At 39.0% G+C, this 14,694-nt stretch overlaps 1 protein-coding gene across 1 annotated transcript in view; it reads left to right on the top strand.

Annotated features, from left to right (window-relative positions):
* inpp5a (inositol polyphosphate-5-phosphatase A) overlaps positions 1-14,694 on the top strand; it is a 170,654-nt gene that overhangs the window by 36,726 nt on the left and 119,234 nt on the right. The window contains 1 exon segment of the mRNA XM_084392318.1: positions 2,007-2,048. Coding sequence (XP_084248444.1) covers positions 2,007-2,048 — 42 coding nt within the window.

Consider the following 14,694-nt stretch of genomic DNA (forward strand, 5'->3'; position numbering starts at 1 on the left):
TTAAAGTCGTTATGTCTATGGAGAGTCCTCATAAAACACAAAAACGAGTGTGTGTGTGTGTGTGTGTGTGTGTATGTAACTACAGGCCATATTTAGAGTCCAGTGTATTCCCTGTCTGTCTCTCTGATGTCAGGGTTCAGTGTGTGTGTCCTTATATAGTCTTATGCAGTGAGTGTGTATGTGTGTGTATGTGAGTGTGAGAGTGTGTGTGTGAGGAGTGTGTGTGCGTGTGTGCGTGTGTGAGTGTGTGCGTGTGCGTGTGTGAGAGTGTGTGTGAGAGTGTGTGTGAGAGTGTGTGTGAGAGTGTGTGTGTGTGAGAGTGTGTGAGAGTGTGTGAGAGTGTGTGAGAGTGTGTGAGAGTGTGTGAGAGTGTGTGAGAGTGTGTGTGAGAGTGTGTGTGAGAGTGTGTGTGAGAGTGTGTGTGAGAGTGTGTGTGAGAGTGTGTGTGAGAGTGTGTGTGAGAGTGTGTGTGAGAGTGTGTGTGAGAGTGTGTGTGAGAGTGTGTGTGAGAGAGTGTGTGTGAGAGTGTGTGTGAGTGTGTGTGTGTGTGTGTGTGTGTGAGAGTGTGTGTGTGTGTGAGAGAGTGAGAGTGTGTGTGAGAGTGTGTGTGTGTGTGAGAGAGTGAGAGTGTGTGTGAGAGTGTGTGTGTGTGTGAGAGTGTGTGTGTGTGTGAGAGAGTGTGTGTGTGTGTGTGTGAGAGTGTGTGTGTGTGTGTGTGAGAGTGTGGAGCTCAAACCCCACACGAGGGCTTGGAGCCAGAGGGGCGTAAGTGGCTTTTGACAAACTTTACAGGAGGGACAAAACAAAATTTTGACCACACTTCAATCACCAGTATTATTAACCTTAAACCACAAACATTGTAACCACAGGCATACTTACATGAATGAGTATTTAAGTAATAAACTTATGGCATATTAACACAATGAACATGTTCTAAAACATTTTAAAATAAAAAAAATATGGCAAAAACGTCAGATACGAATTTTTGGCACCAAACATTTCCAAGTCTTCTATGGACATATTGGGCGTATCTGCTGAACAGTGCAGAAAATAATTGGTCAAAAGGGGAATTGATTAAATAATTAACACTTGAATAACACTTGAACAAGTAATTCATTTTCATTTAACTCATTAATTAATTAATTAATTTATTTTTCATTTCACTTTTCCATTCTGGGCATCTGCTGAACAGTACAGACTAATAAAAGTCACTGAACTTGCTAAACACACTTCTGATTGGCAATTCATGAGTTGTTCAATTTATTTCATTACATTCATTCATTTTTTTTTTCAAATACTCTATACAACTGACAGTTCTCTCGTGTTCTTTCAACTCATTTCACTTTTCTTTTTTGTTCAACCATTTCAATTACTCTGCGAGTCTATTCATTGACCACGTCCAAAGAATCATGTCACGTCTTATTTGCTTTTCTGTTCACTAGTTTTAGTTCTACTCACTGTCCATTGTCAGAGCATTGTAGAACTCTGCGTATGTGTGAGGAATACCCTCACCTACATGTATTTTTCAGAGCCAGAAGGGCGTAAGTGTGGACTTACGCCCTTCTGGCTCCAAACATTACTCACACTTTTGTGTTAGGTCTTTATTGTTTTGTTGCTTTATTCAATACAGTTTGATCTCAGATAGGTCTTTTTGGCACCATTGGATAGAGCTCATCGAGACCTTTATTTTGATATCAATAACTCATATTCGACCAAAATGCCACTTACGCCCCTCTGGCTCCAAGCCCTCGTGATGCTCTCTAACACACCTGTATTTCTCTACAGGCCGACGGTTTATAGAGAGACATAACATAACATAATAAAGAAACATAACATAACATAACATAGTGGTGACTGTAGTATAGGTTCATTCGTTCACTCGTGTGCAGTTATTGTGCTGTGTGTTAGTTATTGGTTTCGAGATGCTATTATATTTTTATAGTAGTTTTATAAACACGGCCCTCAACACTCAAGATGCATCACTGAATCTGTCTTTCCTCTTTCAGCCGGAGAACCTGCAGAAGCTGTGGCTGCGGGAGTTCTGCCAGGTAAGAAACTCTTGATCTTTTATATATATATTTAAAGTGACGGCAGCCTAATATTCCTGCTGTTATCTGTGTCATTAATGTTAATAAAACAACAAAATACAGCTTTAACAAAGATTAGACTATATTTAATTTCTAAAGTGAACAATTATTTTACATTTAGGCTTATTATTAATTTCTGTACCTGAATACAGAAATTCTACTGTTAGACTTGGTAAGTTTATTTAGTGTTCATCTCTGCTTGTAATTTGTGTATTTGTTCTTATTTTATGACTGACTGTTCACTTGTTTTAAACAATGTCTGAACTTTATCAGTTAGGCTAGTAGGTTTTGATGTAGTATCGAAGAACTTCAAGTGAGCTTTACGAAAAATTATCCGATCCGTGAATTTTGTGATCCGTTCCACCACTAACTGATATGTGACTGGTGTGTGACTGGTGTGTGACTGGTGTGTGACTGGTGTGTGACTGGTGTGTGACTGGTGTGTGACTGGTGTGTGACTGGTGTGTGACCGGTGTGTGACCGGTGTGTGACCGGACGAATCAAAACACAGATTTCAGTGCCTCATTTCGGTGCCACTTATAATGCCTCGGCTGTCGGTTGAAATATTTGCCCTCTGGTTCTCCGAAACGCATGTGATCGCTAGTTAACCCTTTGACGCGTATGATTGTTCACACCGGTGTGATTAGAAGAACGTTCAGATCACGTGATCATCAACTTCTAAATTCAAAGAAGTTGAAGCTGGCACCAACTAACATGAATTATGATCATTATAACGGTTTTTACATGACGAAACACATTCACTTACATGTAGGGCTGGGCAATATGGCCAAAAAAATTATAATAACGATAATTTTTTTTATATCAGTCGATATCGATAATTATCACAATAAATGTCAAATCTTTATTTCTTTCAAGTTTAAAGGCAGATTTTTGCTCCTAAGTGAAAGTTGTAGAAACCAGAGCGTTAATTGTGGTTTTAAACTGCTCTTTTTTGTCAGAACATATCAGGACAAACACTTGCCAAGCAGGAGAACAGTTCACAAATCTGGGGAAGAACATTGAAACATTTGTCCATACAATAACAGGCCAGCGAACATCTAATAAACTAATCATTCAAGAACGTTGTGCAAGTTTACTACAAGAATAGAGGCGTGAACTTCACTTACTTTTGAAAATCCAGCCTTCAGCTGATCTGATGAGCTCATTGTCATTAACATGACGGCGTTCTTCTTGTTAATTTAAAGCTGGTTTGTAGCACCAAGAATACAGACTACTTTGCTGTTATTAGTACTGTAGTGTTATTTAGTGTTCAATTATTGTATTTGGGTTAGGTGGCTTAGGTTTTATTGTGCATTTGCCATCGTCATTTCATCACGTGTCGTTCACCATCGTCATTTCATCACGTGTCGTTCACCATCGTCATTTCACCATCGTCATTTCATCACGTGTCGTTCACCATCGTCATTTCACCATCGTCATTTCACCATCGTCATTTCATCACGTGTCGTTCACCATCGTCATTTCACCATCGTCATTTCATCACGTGTCGTTCACCATCGTCATTTCATCACGTGTCGTTCACCATCGTCATTTCACCATCGTCATTTCATCACGTGTCGTTCACCATCGTCATTTCACCATCGTCATTTCATCGTGTCATTCACCATCGTCATTTCATCACGTGTCGTTCACCATCGTCATTTCATCATCATTTCATTGTGTCATTCACCATCGTCATTTCATCACGTGTCGTTCACCATCGTCATTTCACCATCGTCATTTCATCACGTGTCATTCACCATCGTCATTTCACCATCGTCATTTCATCACGTGTCGTTCACCATCGTCATTTCATCACGTGTCATTCACCATCGTCATTTCACCATCGTCATTTCATCACGTGTCGTTCACCATCGTCATTTCACCATCGTCATTTCATCACGTGTCATTCACCATCGTCATTTCACCATCGTCATTTCATCACGTGTCGTTCACCATCGTCATTTCACCATCGTCATTTCATCACGTGTCGTTCACCATCGTCATTTCACCATCTTCATTTCATCACGTGTCATTCACCATCGTCATTTCACCATCTTCATTTCATCACGTGTCGTTCACCATCGTCATTTCACCATCGTCATTTCATCACGTGTCGTTCACCATCGTCATTTCACCATCTTCATTTCATCACGTGTCGTTCACCATCGTCATTTCACCATCGTCATTTCATCACGTGTTATTCACCATCGTCATTTCACCATCGTCATTTCATCACGTGTCATTCACCATCGTCATTTCACCATCTTCATTTCATCACGTGTCGTTCACCACATCACGTGTCGTTCACCATCGTCATTTCACCATCGTCATTTCATCACGTGTTATTCACCATCGTCATTTCACCATCGTCATTTCATCACGTGTCATTCACCATCGTCATTTCACCATCTTCATTTCATCACGTGTCGTTCACCATCGTCATTTCACCATCGTCATTTCATCACGTGTCGTTCACCATCGTCATTTCACCATCTTCATTTCATCACGTGTCGTTCACCATCGTCATTTCACCATCGTCATTTCATCACGTGTCATTCACCATCGTCATTTCACCATCGTCATTTCATCACGTGTCGTTCACCATCGTCATTTCACCATCGTCATTTCATCACGTGTCGTTCACCATCGTCATTTCACCATCTTCATTTCATCACGTGTCGTTCACCATCGTCATTTCACCATCGTCATTTCATCACGTGTCATTCACCATCGTCATTTCACCATCGTCATTTCATCACGTGTCATTCACCATCGTCATTTCACCATCGTCATTTCATCACGTGTCGTTCACCATCGTCATTTCACCATCGTCATTTCATCACGTGTCATTCACCATCGTCATTTCACCATCGTCATTTCATCACGTGTCGTTCACCATCGTCATTTCACCATCGTCATTTCATCACGTGTCGTTCACCATCGTCATTTCACCATCGTCATTTCATCACGTGTCATTCACCATCGTCATTTCATCACGTGTCGTTCACCATCCTCATTTCATCACGTGTCATTCACCATCGTCATTTCACCATCGTCATTTCATCACGTGTCGTTCACCATCGTCATTTCATCACGTGTCGTTCACCATCGTCATTTCATCACGTGTCATTCACCATCGTCATTTCATCACGTGTCATTCACCATCGTCATTTCATCACGTGTCGTTCACCATCCTCATTTCATCACGTGTCATTCACCATCCTCATTTCATCACGTGTCATTCACCATCGTCATTTCATCACGTGTCGTTCACCATCCTCATTTCATCACGTGTCATTCACCATCGTCATTTCATCACGTGTCATTCACCATCGTCATTTCATCACGTGTCGTTCACCATCCTCATTTCATCACGTGTCATTCACCATCCTCATTTCATCACGTGTCATTCACCATCGTCATTTCATCACGTGTCATTCACCATCGTCATTTCATCACGTGTCATTCACCATCGTCATTTCATCACGTGTCATTCACCATCCTCATTTCATCACGTGTCATTCACCATCGTCATTTCATCACGTGTCGTTCACCATCCTCATTTCATCACGTGTCATTCACCATCGTCATTTCACCATCGTCATTTCATCACGTGTCGTTCACCATCGTCATTTCATCACGTGTCGTTCACCATCGTCATTTCATCACGTGTCATTCACCATCGTCATTTCACCATCGTCATTTCATCACGTGTCGTTCACCATCGTCATTTCATCACGTGTCGTTCACCATCGTCATTTCACCATCGTCATTTCATCACGTGTCGTTCACCATCGTCATTTCACATCGTCATTTCATCACGTGTCATTCACCATCGCCATTTCACCATCGTCATTTCATCACGTGTCGTTCACCATCGTCATTTCATCACGTGTCATTCACAGGGTTTCCCATACATTCATTAATTTGTGGCGACCCGCCACAATATCAACGCTGACCGCCACGGATTGATTCAGATTTTTTAACTATTTAATATGGGTAAAATTGTATTTTATTGTAGAGCTGCGCGCTGCTTGCTCCCTCTCTCTCTCACAAACTGACAACGGAGGCACGACTAGCCCCTCCTCTTCGAGCACGATCTGAATCAAAACATGAGCATGCGTTAGTTAGAGGACGGATTGTTGCCGGTGCTTAATGCTTATTCCCCCAGCGAAGATTCCAGAATCAATCCGGAGTTGAATGGTTAGTAATGAACACTGTTGCTCAACATAACTCTGAGAAGTTAGTCTATGTTAAGCGCTGTCGCGTTTCCATTACAGATTCGCGCAAAACTTTTGCGTTTTTTTATTTTTATTATTATTATTATTATTATTATTATTTTTTTATATCGATAAACAACTATTGCGAAATGACGGCATTTCCATTAACCGATGTTATGCGACTAAAACGTAATTTTTTCCTTTCGCGATCAGTCATTCCAAAAATCATGGCAACGGACGTTGGTAGGTTTATATATATCACAGCCACCAGACTAGACATTATTATTATTATTATTATTATTATTATTATCTCCATAATAATGGAGTCCACCTCCAGGTTCAGGTTGGTGTGTGTGTGTGTGTGTGTGTGTGTGTGTGTGTGAGCCTGTGTGTGTCTGAGTCTGTGTTTGAGTGTGTGTGAGTGTGTGTCTGTGTTTCAATCTGTGTGTGTGAGTCTTTTTGAATGTGTGAGTGTGTGCGTGTGCCTGTGTTTGAGTGTGTGTGTGTGTGTGTGTGTGTGTGTGTGTGTCCATCTCCAGGTCCAGGTTGGTGTGAGTGTGTCCATCTCCAGGTTTGGGTGTGGGTGTGTGTGAGCAAAATTTGCAACAAGAAGTCTGTGGAGCAGTCATAGCATAGAAAGTGTAGCAATGGCATAGCAATGTCTTTAAGTTATCTGACACAAAGTGTTGGCAATGGAAATGTGTACTTGTCAATGAAAATATATGATATATTTATGATATTTGTATTATGTATTTGTAGTGATGTCGTGATGCGGTTTGACTAGATATGATGTTTAGCTTTGATGTTTTTAAGTAGTAAAAGTATTCACGTTCAATTGCAAGAGAGTATAGACCTTATGCACCAGAGAAACGAGGGCGCCGCCATCTTTAGAATATTGTCTTTTAACTTCCGTTTTTGCGGTCGCTCTGGGTTAGGGTTAGTAATAGCTTTTGAAGTGGATTTACTTAATGTAAAGTTAACGAAAGTTATCATGAGGATTGTAATGTTTAAAGCAGATGACTTAACAAATGTCAGTTGACCGGGAAGATTTTAAACCGAGCCGTTCATTAATATACACGCAGAATCGCTGTGAAAATACAGACCGGAAGTCAAAAGACAACGAGTGCAGCGCTGAAAAGGGGCGGGGCTACATAAGGTCTATAGCCTAAAAAAATAACCCCTTCACACACACACACACACACACACACACACACACACACACACACACACACACACACACACAAACACACACGCACCCTCGTCTCTCTCACGTGCCAGTCAGACCAATTGCGGCAATGCGTCACATATGCTTAAACTTTTATGTAGCCACACAACAATAATTTCAGCATGCATTCACTGTATACAGCGGGACGTGATGGAGGAACAAATATTGTTGTATTGCAGTCTTTGCAAGACCTTGTTTGTATGTCACGTCTGCCAAACTCCCCTGCTTCTCCAAATCCACTCGTACTTTTGGGGAAGACATAATCGGCTACCAAAGTAATTGAGCATAGAACATTTTCAATTAACAAAAAAATATAATACTACAAAACGTGCCAATATACTTCAACTAGCCTAAGCGAGAAACAAAATGCTGTTCTTTTTCTATTTAACAAAATGCATATTTGCAATAAAACATTCCCCTTTTCAAAGCTACACTTATTTTTTTTTTAATAAATTGTATACATTGTGTACCTGTTGGGCTTGATATTTTATATTCATTTCATTTATTTTTGTTCTCCGGTGGGTAATTTGCAGCGGGCCAAATGAGAGATGAGGGGCCAAATTATGGGATGATTATAGTCTCAAAAAGATTAACACGTGTAAGCACACTTATCAATGAACTTGATACATGTTGCAGAAATGTTTTATCCATGCCTTTCAACTTGCGTGTGCAAAATTCAAAATTGAATGAATGTGAAGCAATTTGTACAAATAGAGACATATTTGTGAATACAAATGTTTTCCTTTGTATTAGTGTATCATAGTTTGCGCATGCAACACAGAAGATGTGCATGTGTGGATCAGGTGACGCGCGTGCATTCATTGACGTCTTCTCTGAGTCGATCTCATTTGATTAATTTGGATTTTGAGACTTTCTTTTCGCGGTTTTTAAGCATTTCCCAACCCACACACAAACAACTACAAATGAATAGGCCTGGTGCTAATTATTAATGTGTGCACAACTATCCATCTATTTGACAAATTCACAAATGTGCGTCGCTACATTTAAACTAATACAATACAACTTGTGTGTGCAAAATCCAAAACCACATGAATGTGCAGCATTTTGTACAAATAGAGACATATTTGTTAATACAAAACCTCGATTTTGTATTAATGTGGGCCAGAATTTGTGCATGCAACAAGTAAGATGTGCATTTGTGGATCAGGTGACACGCGTGCATTCATTGACTCGTTTCTGAGTCGATCCTATTTGATTCATTTGGATTTTGAGACTTTCATTCCGCAGGTTTCGCCTTGCAAGATCCACACACAGCTGTCTGAGAAAACCTGCTACCACTAGATGGCAGTATTCTGCTAAAACAGACAACGGCAGCATAATAAAGCGTTCTTCACCATTTAAGACGCTTAATGAGAGTGATATTGAAGCACCAAATTTAGTACACAATATAGTCCTACCTTATTAATAAAGCATACTTTATAGAGGCAAACAGATTACATCAGATTATGAACAACACCCATAGAAAACCATTATAAAACGCTTAACGTGCAATCGCGCGTTGCATGTTCAATAAGGTGTCCTATAGGCTACTGAGTTTAAATATCACCGTCTCACTGCATTGACGTTAAGCTTTTTCTTTATAATATGCTCTATGGGAGGAAAACTATAGAGCCTACAGACAAGAGCCTATATGAACGCGACGCGCGGCGTTTCATGTTAATGGTATTTCCCTTCCTGAGCCTGTTAAAAAGAAAAAGCTTAACATGAAATTATGCAGTTGCTTTTAACTTTGCATGTGTATGAGAGAAACCGTCCGAGAGCTCAGTGAAGTACGTTTTAGGTTTGATATTCGCCGCATTTTCTAAAGGGACCATCTGCAAATTCCACTCACAGTCAAAAAATATAAACGTCCAGTCATACATTCAAATGAATACTTCCAAGGTTGTGGTAAATACCTAGTGTGCAGACTGACTTAGCCTAGTGTATGTCCAGCCAATATCCCGATTGAACAGTACGATTTTTCAAATTAGCCTACTGTAAATTGTTTTTCTATTCATGTTCCAAAGGTTGTAGTATACGTTCCTAGTGATAGTCAGGTGAAATGTTGCATTATTCACCTGTAGTAAGTCACCAAAAACCTGTTTGGTTAATTACAGTAATTTTTGTTTAAAAAAAATATTGTTTACTGTAAATAGGCAAGGGGGGTATTTGGACAATTTCACCTGTAGTAAGCCAGTCTAGTCACTAGGAACATACTACAACCATTTTGAACATGAAAAAACCCTTTTAGTGAATTACAGTATTTTTCTGCAGAATACAGGCTACATACAGTACACGAAGTAAAGTAAGAAAGTAATTAAGTACATTTTATTTATAAAGCACATTTAAACATAGCAGGGCTATCCAAAGTGCTGAAAGTGCTGAACAAAGTAAAAACAAATAGAATAAAACAGAAACAACCAAACAGAACAGGCAGAAACAGCATCAGGAGATAATTAAAATGCCAGGGAATAAAAATAAGTTTTCAATTTAGATTTAAAAATAGCAATTAAGGGAAGTATTGTCCAAATTTTACTTGTAAATCAGTCTTACAGGAACCTTCTACGAGCTTTGGAATTTGAAAATGTCTGTTTTTAAATATTAAAAGTAATTTGAATGAAAACAAATGATATGTTTTAACGCAGTGGAATTGGCAGACGTTCCCTTGTGCATCACGAGCCGTGGTTAGCGCGTCAAAGCATTCTCATGTACAAATATGCAGCTATACACACGTAGGGCCAGTTGATTTTCAATTAATATTTCATGTCGATATACAATGGTTGCATATAGTTAAAACTAATCGTGCTATAGACTAGCCTATAACAATGCAAGGCTCGAAATTGCGACCATTTTGGTCGCATATGCTCCTGAAATTTAATCTGTGCGACCTAAAAATATATTTGGGAGCATTTGTGCGAGTGCAAATAATGGTTGTGGTGCGACCTGTTTTCATTTCTCTAAAAAACGTTTGTAAATTACTTCACAGTGTGTACCTTATGTGCGCTGATACGCGATGGCCGGACCGTCATTCTATCCAACGCTATATATATAACCAATCCCGGGGTTTTTCCTGCATTGATTTTTTTTTGGCGGCCGCCAAAGCCTTTTGATCGGTGCGTGAGTGACTGCTGCGCTTGACGAGAGAAAGCCCCGGCCGCGCGCGCGCTGTCTTGCTCTCTCTCCCTCGCGCATATTAATCAACATCATTTGACACGATAGAAAAAGGGCGGAAGACCGAAGTTTCAAGTGGAGCATTCGGAGATTTTTTTTCTCCTAAATTACCGTGGAGTGTGAATTGTGCTAAAAAATAAACTACCGGGATAATCACACAACGCTTGCCGTATGCTACACGTCCACTAATGACACGTCCGATTCGCGAACTAATGACTCATTTGAACCGATTCACTTTAATGAATGGTTAAAACAACTGATCTGTCCAACACACTCACGAGACGTCTGAATCGGTGTATAACAAATCGGTACCACTTTACAATAATGTTCCACTTATTAAATTCTAGTTAACACAGTTAACATGTACTATTAATAAACTGCACTTTGTTAATTTGTTAACCATTGTTAATGTTAATTTCAACATTTGGGCTACTAATAGCCTACATTATTGAATTTTTTTTAATTTTATTTGTTAACATAGTTAATGCACTGTGAAGTAACATTAATGAACAATGAACAGCTGTATTTTTTTTAACTAAGATTAACAAAGATTAATACAGCATATTAATAGCAATAGAGTGCCAAGTACCAAGCAAAAAATGCAGGGACAGGTGTGTGGCAAACAAATCAGGTTCATCAGGTTCGATTATTAAGGCTTTTAATCGGCAGGATACGTCAAATATAACCATACTGTCTATGAATATAACACCGCATGCATACACCATCGCCAAAGAAGAGCTTGCCTTCACTTAATTTATGTCAAATGACAAATCATGTGCCAATATCATCGGGGTGAGATGATATAGAGCCAGAAGACCAAATTTCAAATCTTGGCCACAGGATGAAATAAAATCTGTTATATAATTTAATCTATATAATCTATATAATTTGTAGTTGTGGTGCTCCTTAATTTTTGGTGGGTGCTCCTAAATTTTTGCTGGTGCTCCTAACTTTTTGAAGTTGGGAGCACCAGTGCTACTAAGTAAAAAAGTTAATTTCGAGCCCTGCAATGGCTTAAGGGTCAAGGGAAAACAAATGTAGCCTACTGTGAAAATCGTCTTTAACATTTAAAAACAGACATTTTCAAATTCCAAAGCTTGTATAATATGTATATTATGTGTAGTCAGATAAAAATTAGCATATAATATGAACGCAACTGCGAAACATTTTTTTTTTAGTTTTTTTTACAGGAAGGGAAATGCCATTAACATGAAACGCCGCGCGTCGCGTTCGCGTTCATATAGGCTCTTGTCTGTAGGCTCTATAGTTTTCCTCCCATAGAGCATATTATAAAGAAAAAGCTTAACGTCAATGCAGTGAGACGGTGATATTTAAACTCAGTAGCCTATAGGACACCTTATTGAACATGCAACGCGCGATTGCACGTTAAGCGTTTTATAATGGTTTTCTATGGGTGTTGTTCATAATCTGATGTAATCTGTTTGCCTCTATAAAGTATGCTTTATTAATAAGGTAGGACTATATTGTGTACTAAATTTGGTGCTTCAATATCACTCTCATTAAGCGTCTTAAATGGTGAAGAACGCTTTATTATGCTGCCGTTGTCTGTTTTAGCAGAATACTGCCATCTAGTGGTAGCAGGTTTTCTCAGACAGCTGTGTGTGGATCTTGCAAGGCGAAACCTGCGGAATGAAAGTCTCAAAATCCAAATGAATCAAATAGGATCGACTCAGAAACGAGTCAATGAATGCACGCGTGTCACCTGATCCACAAATGCACATCTTACTTGTTGCATGCACAAATTCTGGCCCACATTAATACAAAATCGAGGTTTTGTATTAACAAATATGTCTCTATTTGTACAAAATGCTGCACATTCATGTGGTTTTGGATTTTGCACACACAAGTTGTATTGTATTAGTTTAAATGTAGCGACGCACATTTGTGAATTTGTCAAATAGATGGATAGTTGTGCACACATTAATAATTAGCACCAGGCCTATTCATTTGTAGTTGTTTGTGTGTGGGTTGGGAAATGCTTAAAAACCGCGAAAAGAAAGTCTCAAAATCCAAATGAATCAAATGAGATCGACTCAGAGAAGACGTCAATGAATGCACGCGCGTCACCTGATCCACACATGCACATCTTCTGTGTTGCATGCGCAAACTATGATACACTAATACAAAGGAAAACATTTGTATTCACAAATATGTCTCTATTTGTACAAATTGCTTCACATTCATTCAATTTTGAATTTTGCACACGCAAGTTGAAAGGCATGGATAAAACATTTCTGCAACATGTATCAAGTTCATTGATAAGTGTGCTTACACGTGTTAATCTTTTTGAGACTATAATCATCCCATACCAAATGGCTTTTACTATTTAAGTTTGTATTCATAGTTTTACATGTTATACATGTTTAACAGTAAGTTGACTTAACTGTATTGTTATATAATTGTTGGCACTGGCACTTATAAACACTAAATGGGTAAAGATTGCAATAAATAGGCTTAGTTTTGGAGCCAAATGTTGGAGTTGGAATAAATACCTGTTTTTTGTTTTGTTTTTGAGAAATAAAAGCCAAATGCTGGATCATTCTACAGCCACATCATTTTCGTTATGCATTATATGTTTTGGTTGTTTAAAAACACACAATTTTTTTTTATCCGATTACTCGATTAATCGATTGATTAAGTGCTAGATCGATTATATAAAAATTATACAAAAATAATCGATAGCTGCAGCCCTATATATATGTATATGTGTTATATTTAAAGGGTTAGTTCACCCAAAAATTAAAATTCTGTCAGTAATTACTCACCCTCATGTTGTTCCAACCGCGTAAGACCTTCGTTCATCTTCGGAACACAAATTAAGCTATTTTTGATGAAATCTGAGCCATGTTTCACTCCTCCATAGGCTTCCAGTGTGACCGAAACTTGCTGGCCCAGAAAAGTTATTAAAGAGATCGTTAATATAGTCCAAGTGACTCCAGTGGCTCAATCTTAAGTATATCAAGCGACGAGAATACTTTTTGTGCGCAAAAACAAACAAAAATAACGACTTTATTCCACTATTCATTTCCTTCTCTCTGGACCTCTAGTTGGTTCGCGTAGTGTTTTTGCGCAGCGCGTCTGTGTTACACGTCACCACGTAGGCTCACTATTGGTCGACGCCGGTCATGTGTGTGTTGCGTGATGACGTGCAACACAGACGCGCAGCGCAAAAACACTACGAGGCCCAGAGAGAAGGAAATGAAAAGTGGAATAAAGTCGTTATTTTTGTTTGTTTTTGTGCACAAAAAGTATTCTCGTCGCATGATAAACTTAATGTAGTGCCACTGTAGTTACTTGGACTATTTTAACGATGTTTTAATAACTATTCTGGGCCGGTGAGTTTCGGTCACACTGGAAGCCTATGGAGGAGTCAAAATTCTGTCAGATTTCATCAAAAATATCTTAATTTGTGTTCCGAAGATGAACGAAAGACTTACATGGTTGGAACAACATGAGGGTGAGTAATTACTGACAGAATTTTCATTTTTGGGTGAACTAACCCTTTAACTTAATCTTTTTTTAAAAGTATCAGTTTAGGCACCGGTACCGTTTTAAAACGCGAACGATACCCAACTCTAGTTGTTCATGTGTTTCTATGACGTGTCATTGCTGATGTCATGGAAGACTCATTTACTAATCAAACCCTCAGCTTTGATCTGCTGTAATTCCAGCCCTGATTTTACCTGTATTTACCTGTATTTACCTGTATTTACCTGTATTTACCTGATTTTACCTGATTTTACCTGTGAGAAACACTCATTTACCCACTCATACTATTAGAGTAATGATTGCAGACACTTTAACATGCATGTGTTGCTGCTTCTGTTCATGTTCAGATTGAAGCTCTGTTATGATAGTAACAGTAATAGGCTGTTGTGAGTGTGTCATGTGATCGAGTGTGTGTGTGTGTGTGTGTGTGTGTTCGGGGAAGGCCTGTAAACACCGGGCAAGCTCCAGTGACGTCATG

The sequence above is a fragment of the Rutilus rutilus genome, assembly GCF_951802725.1.
Source record: "Rutilus rutilus genome assembly, chromosome: 20".
Lineage (NCBI taxonomy): Eukaryota > Metazoa > Chordata > Actinopteri > Cypriniformes > Leuciscidae > Rutilus > Rutilus rutilus.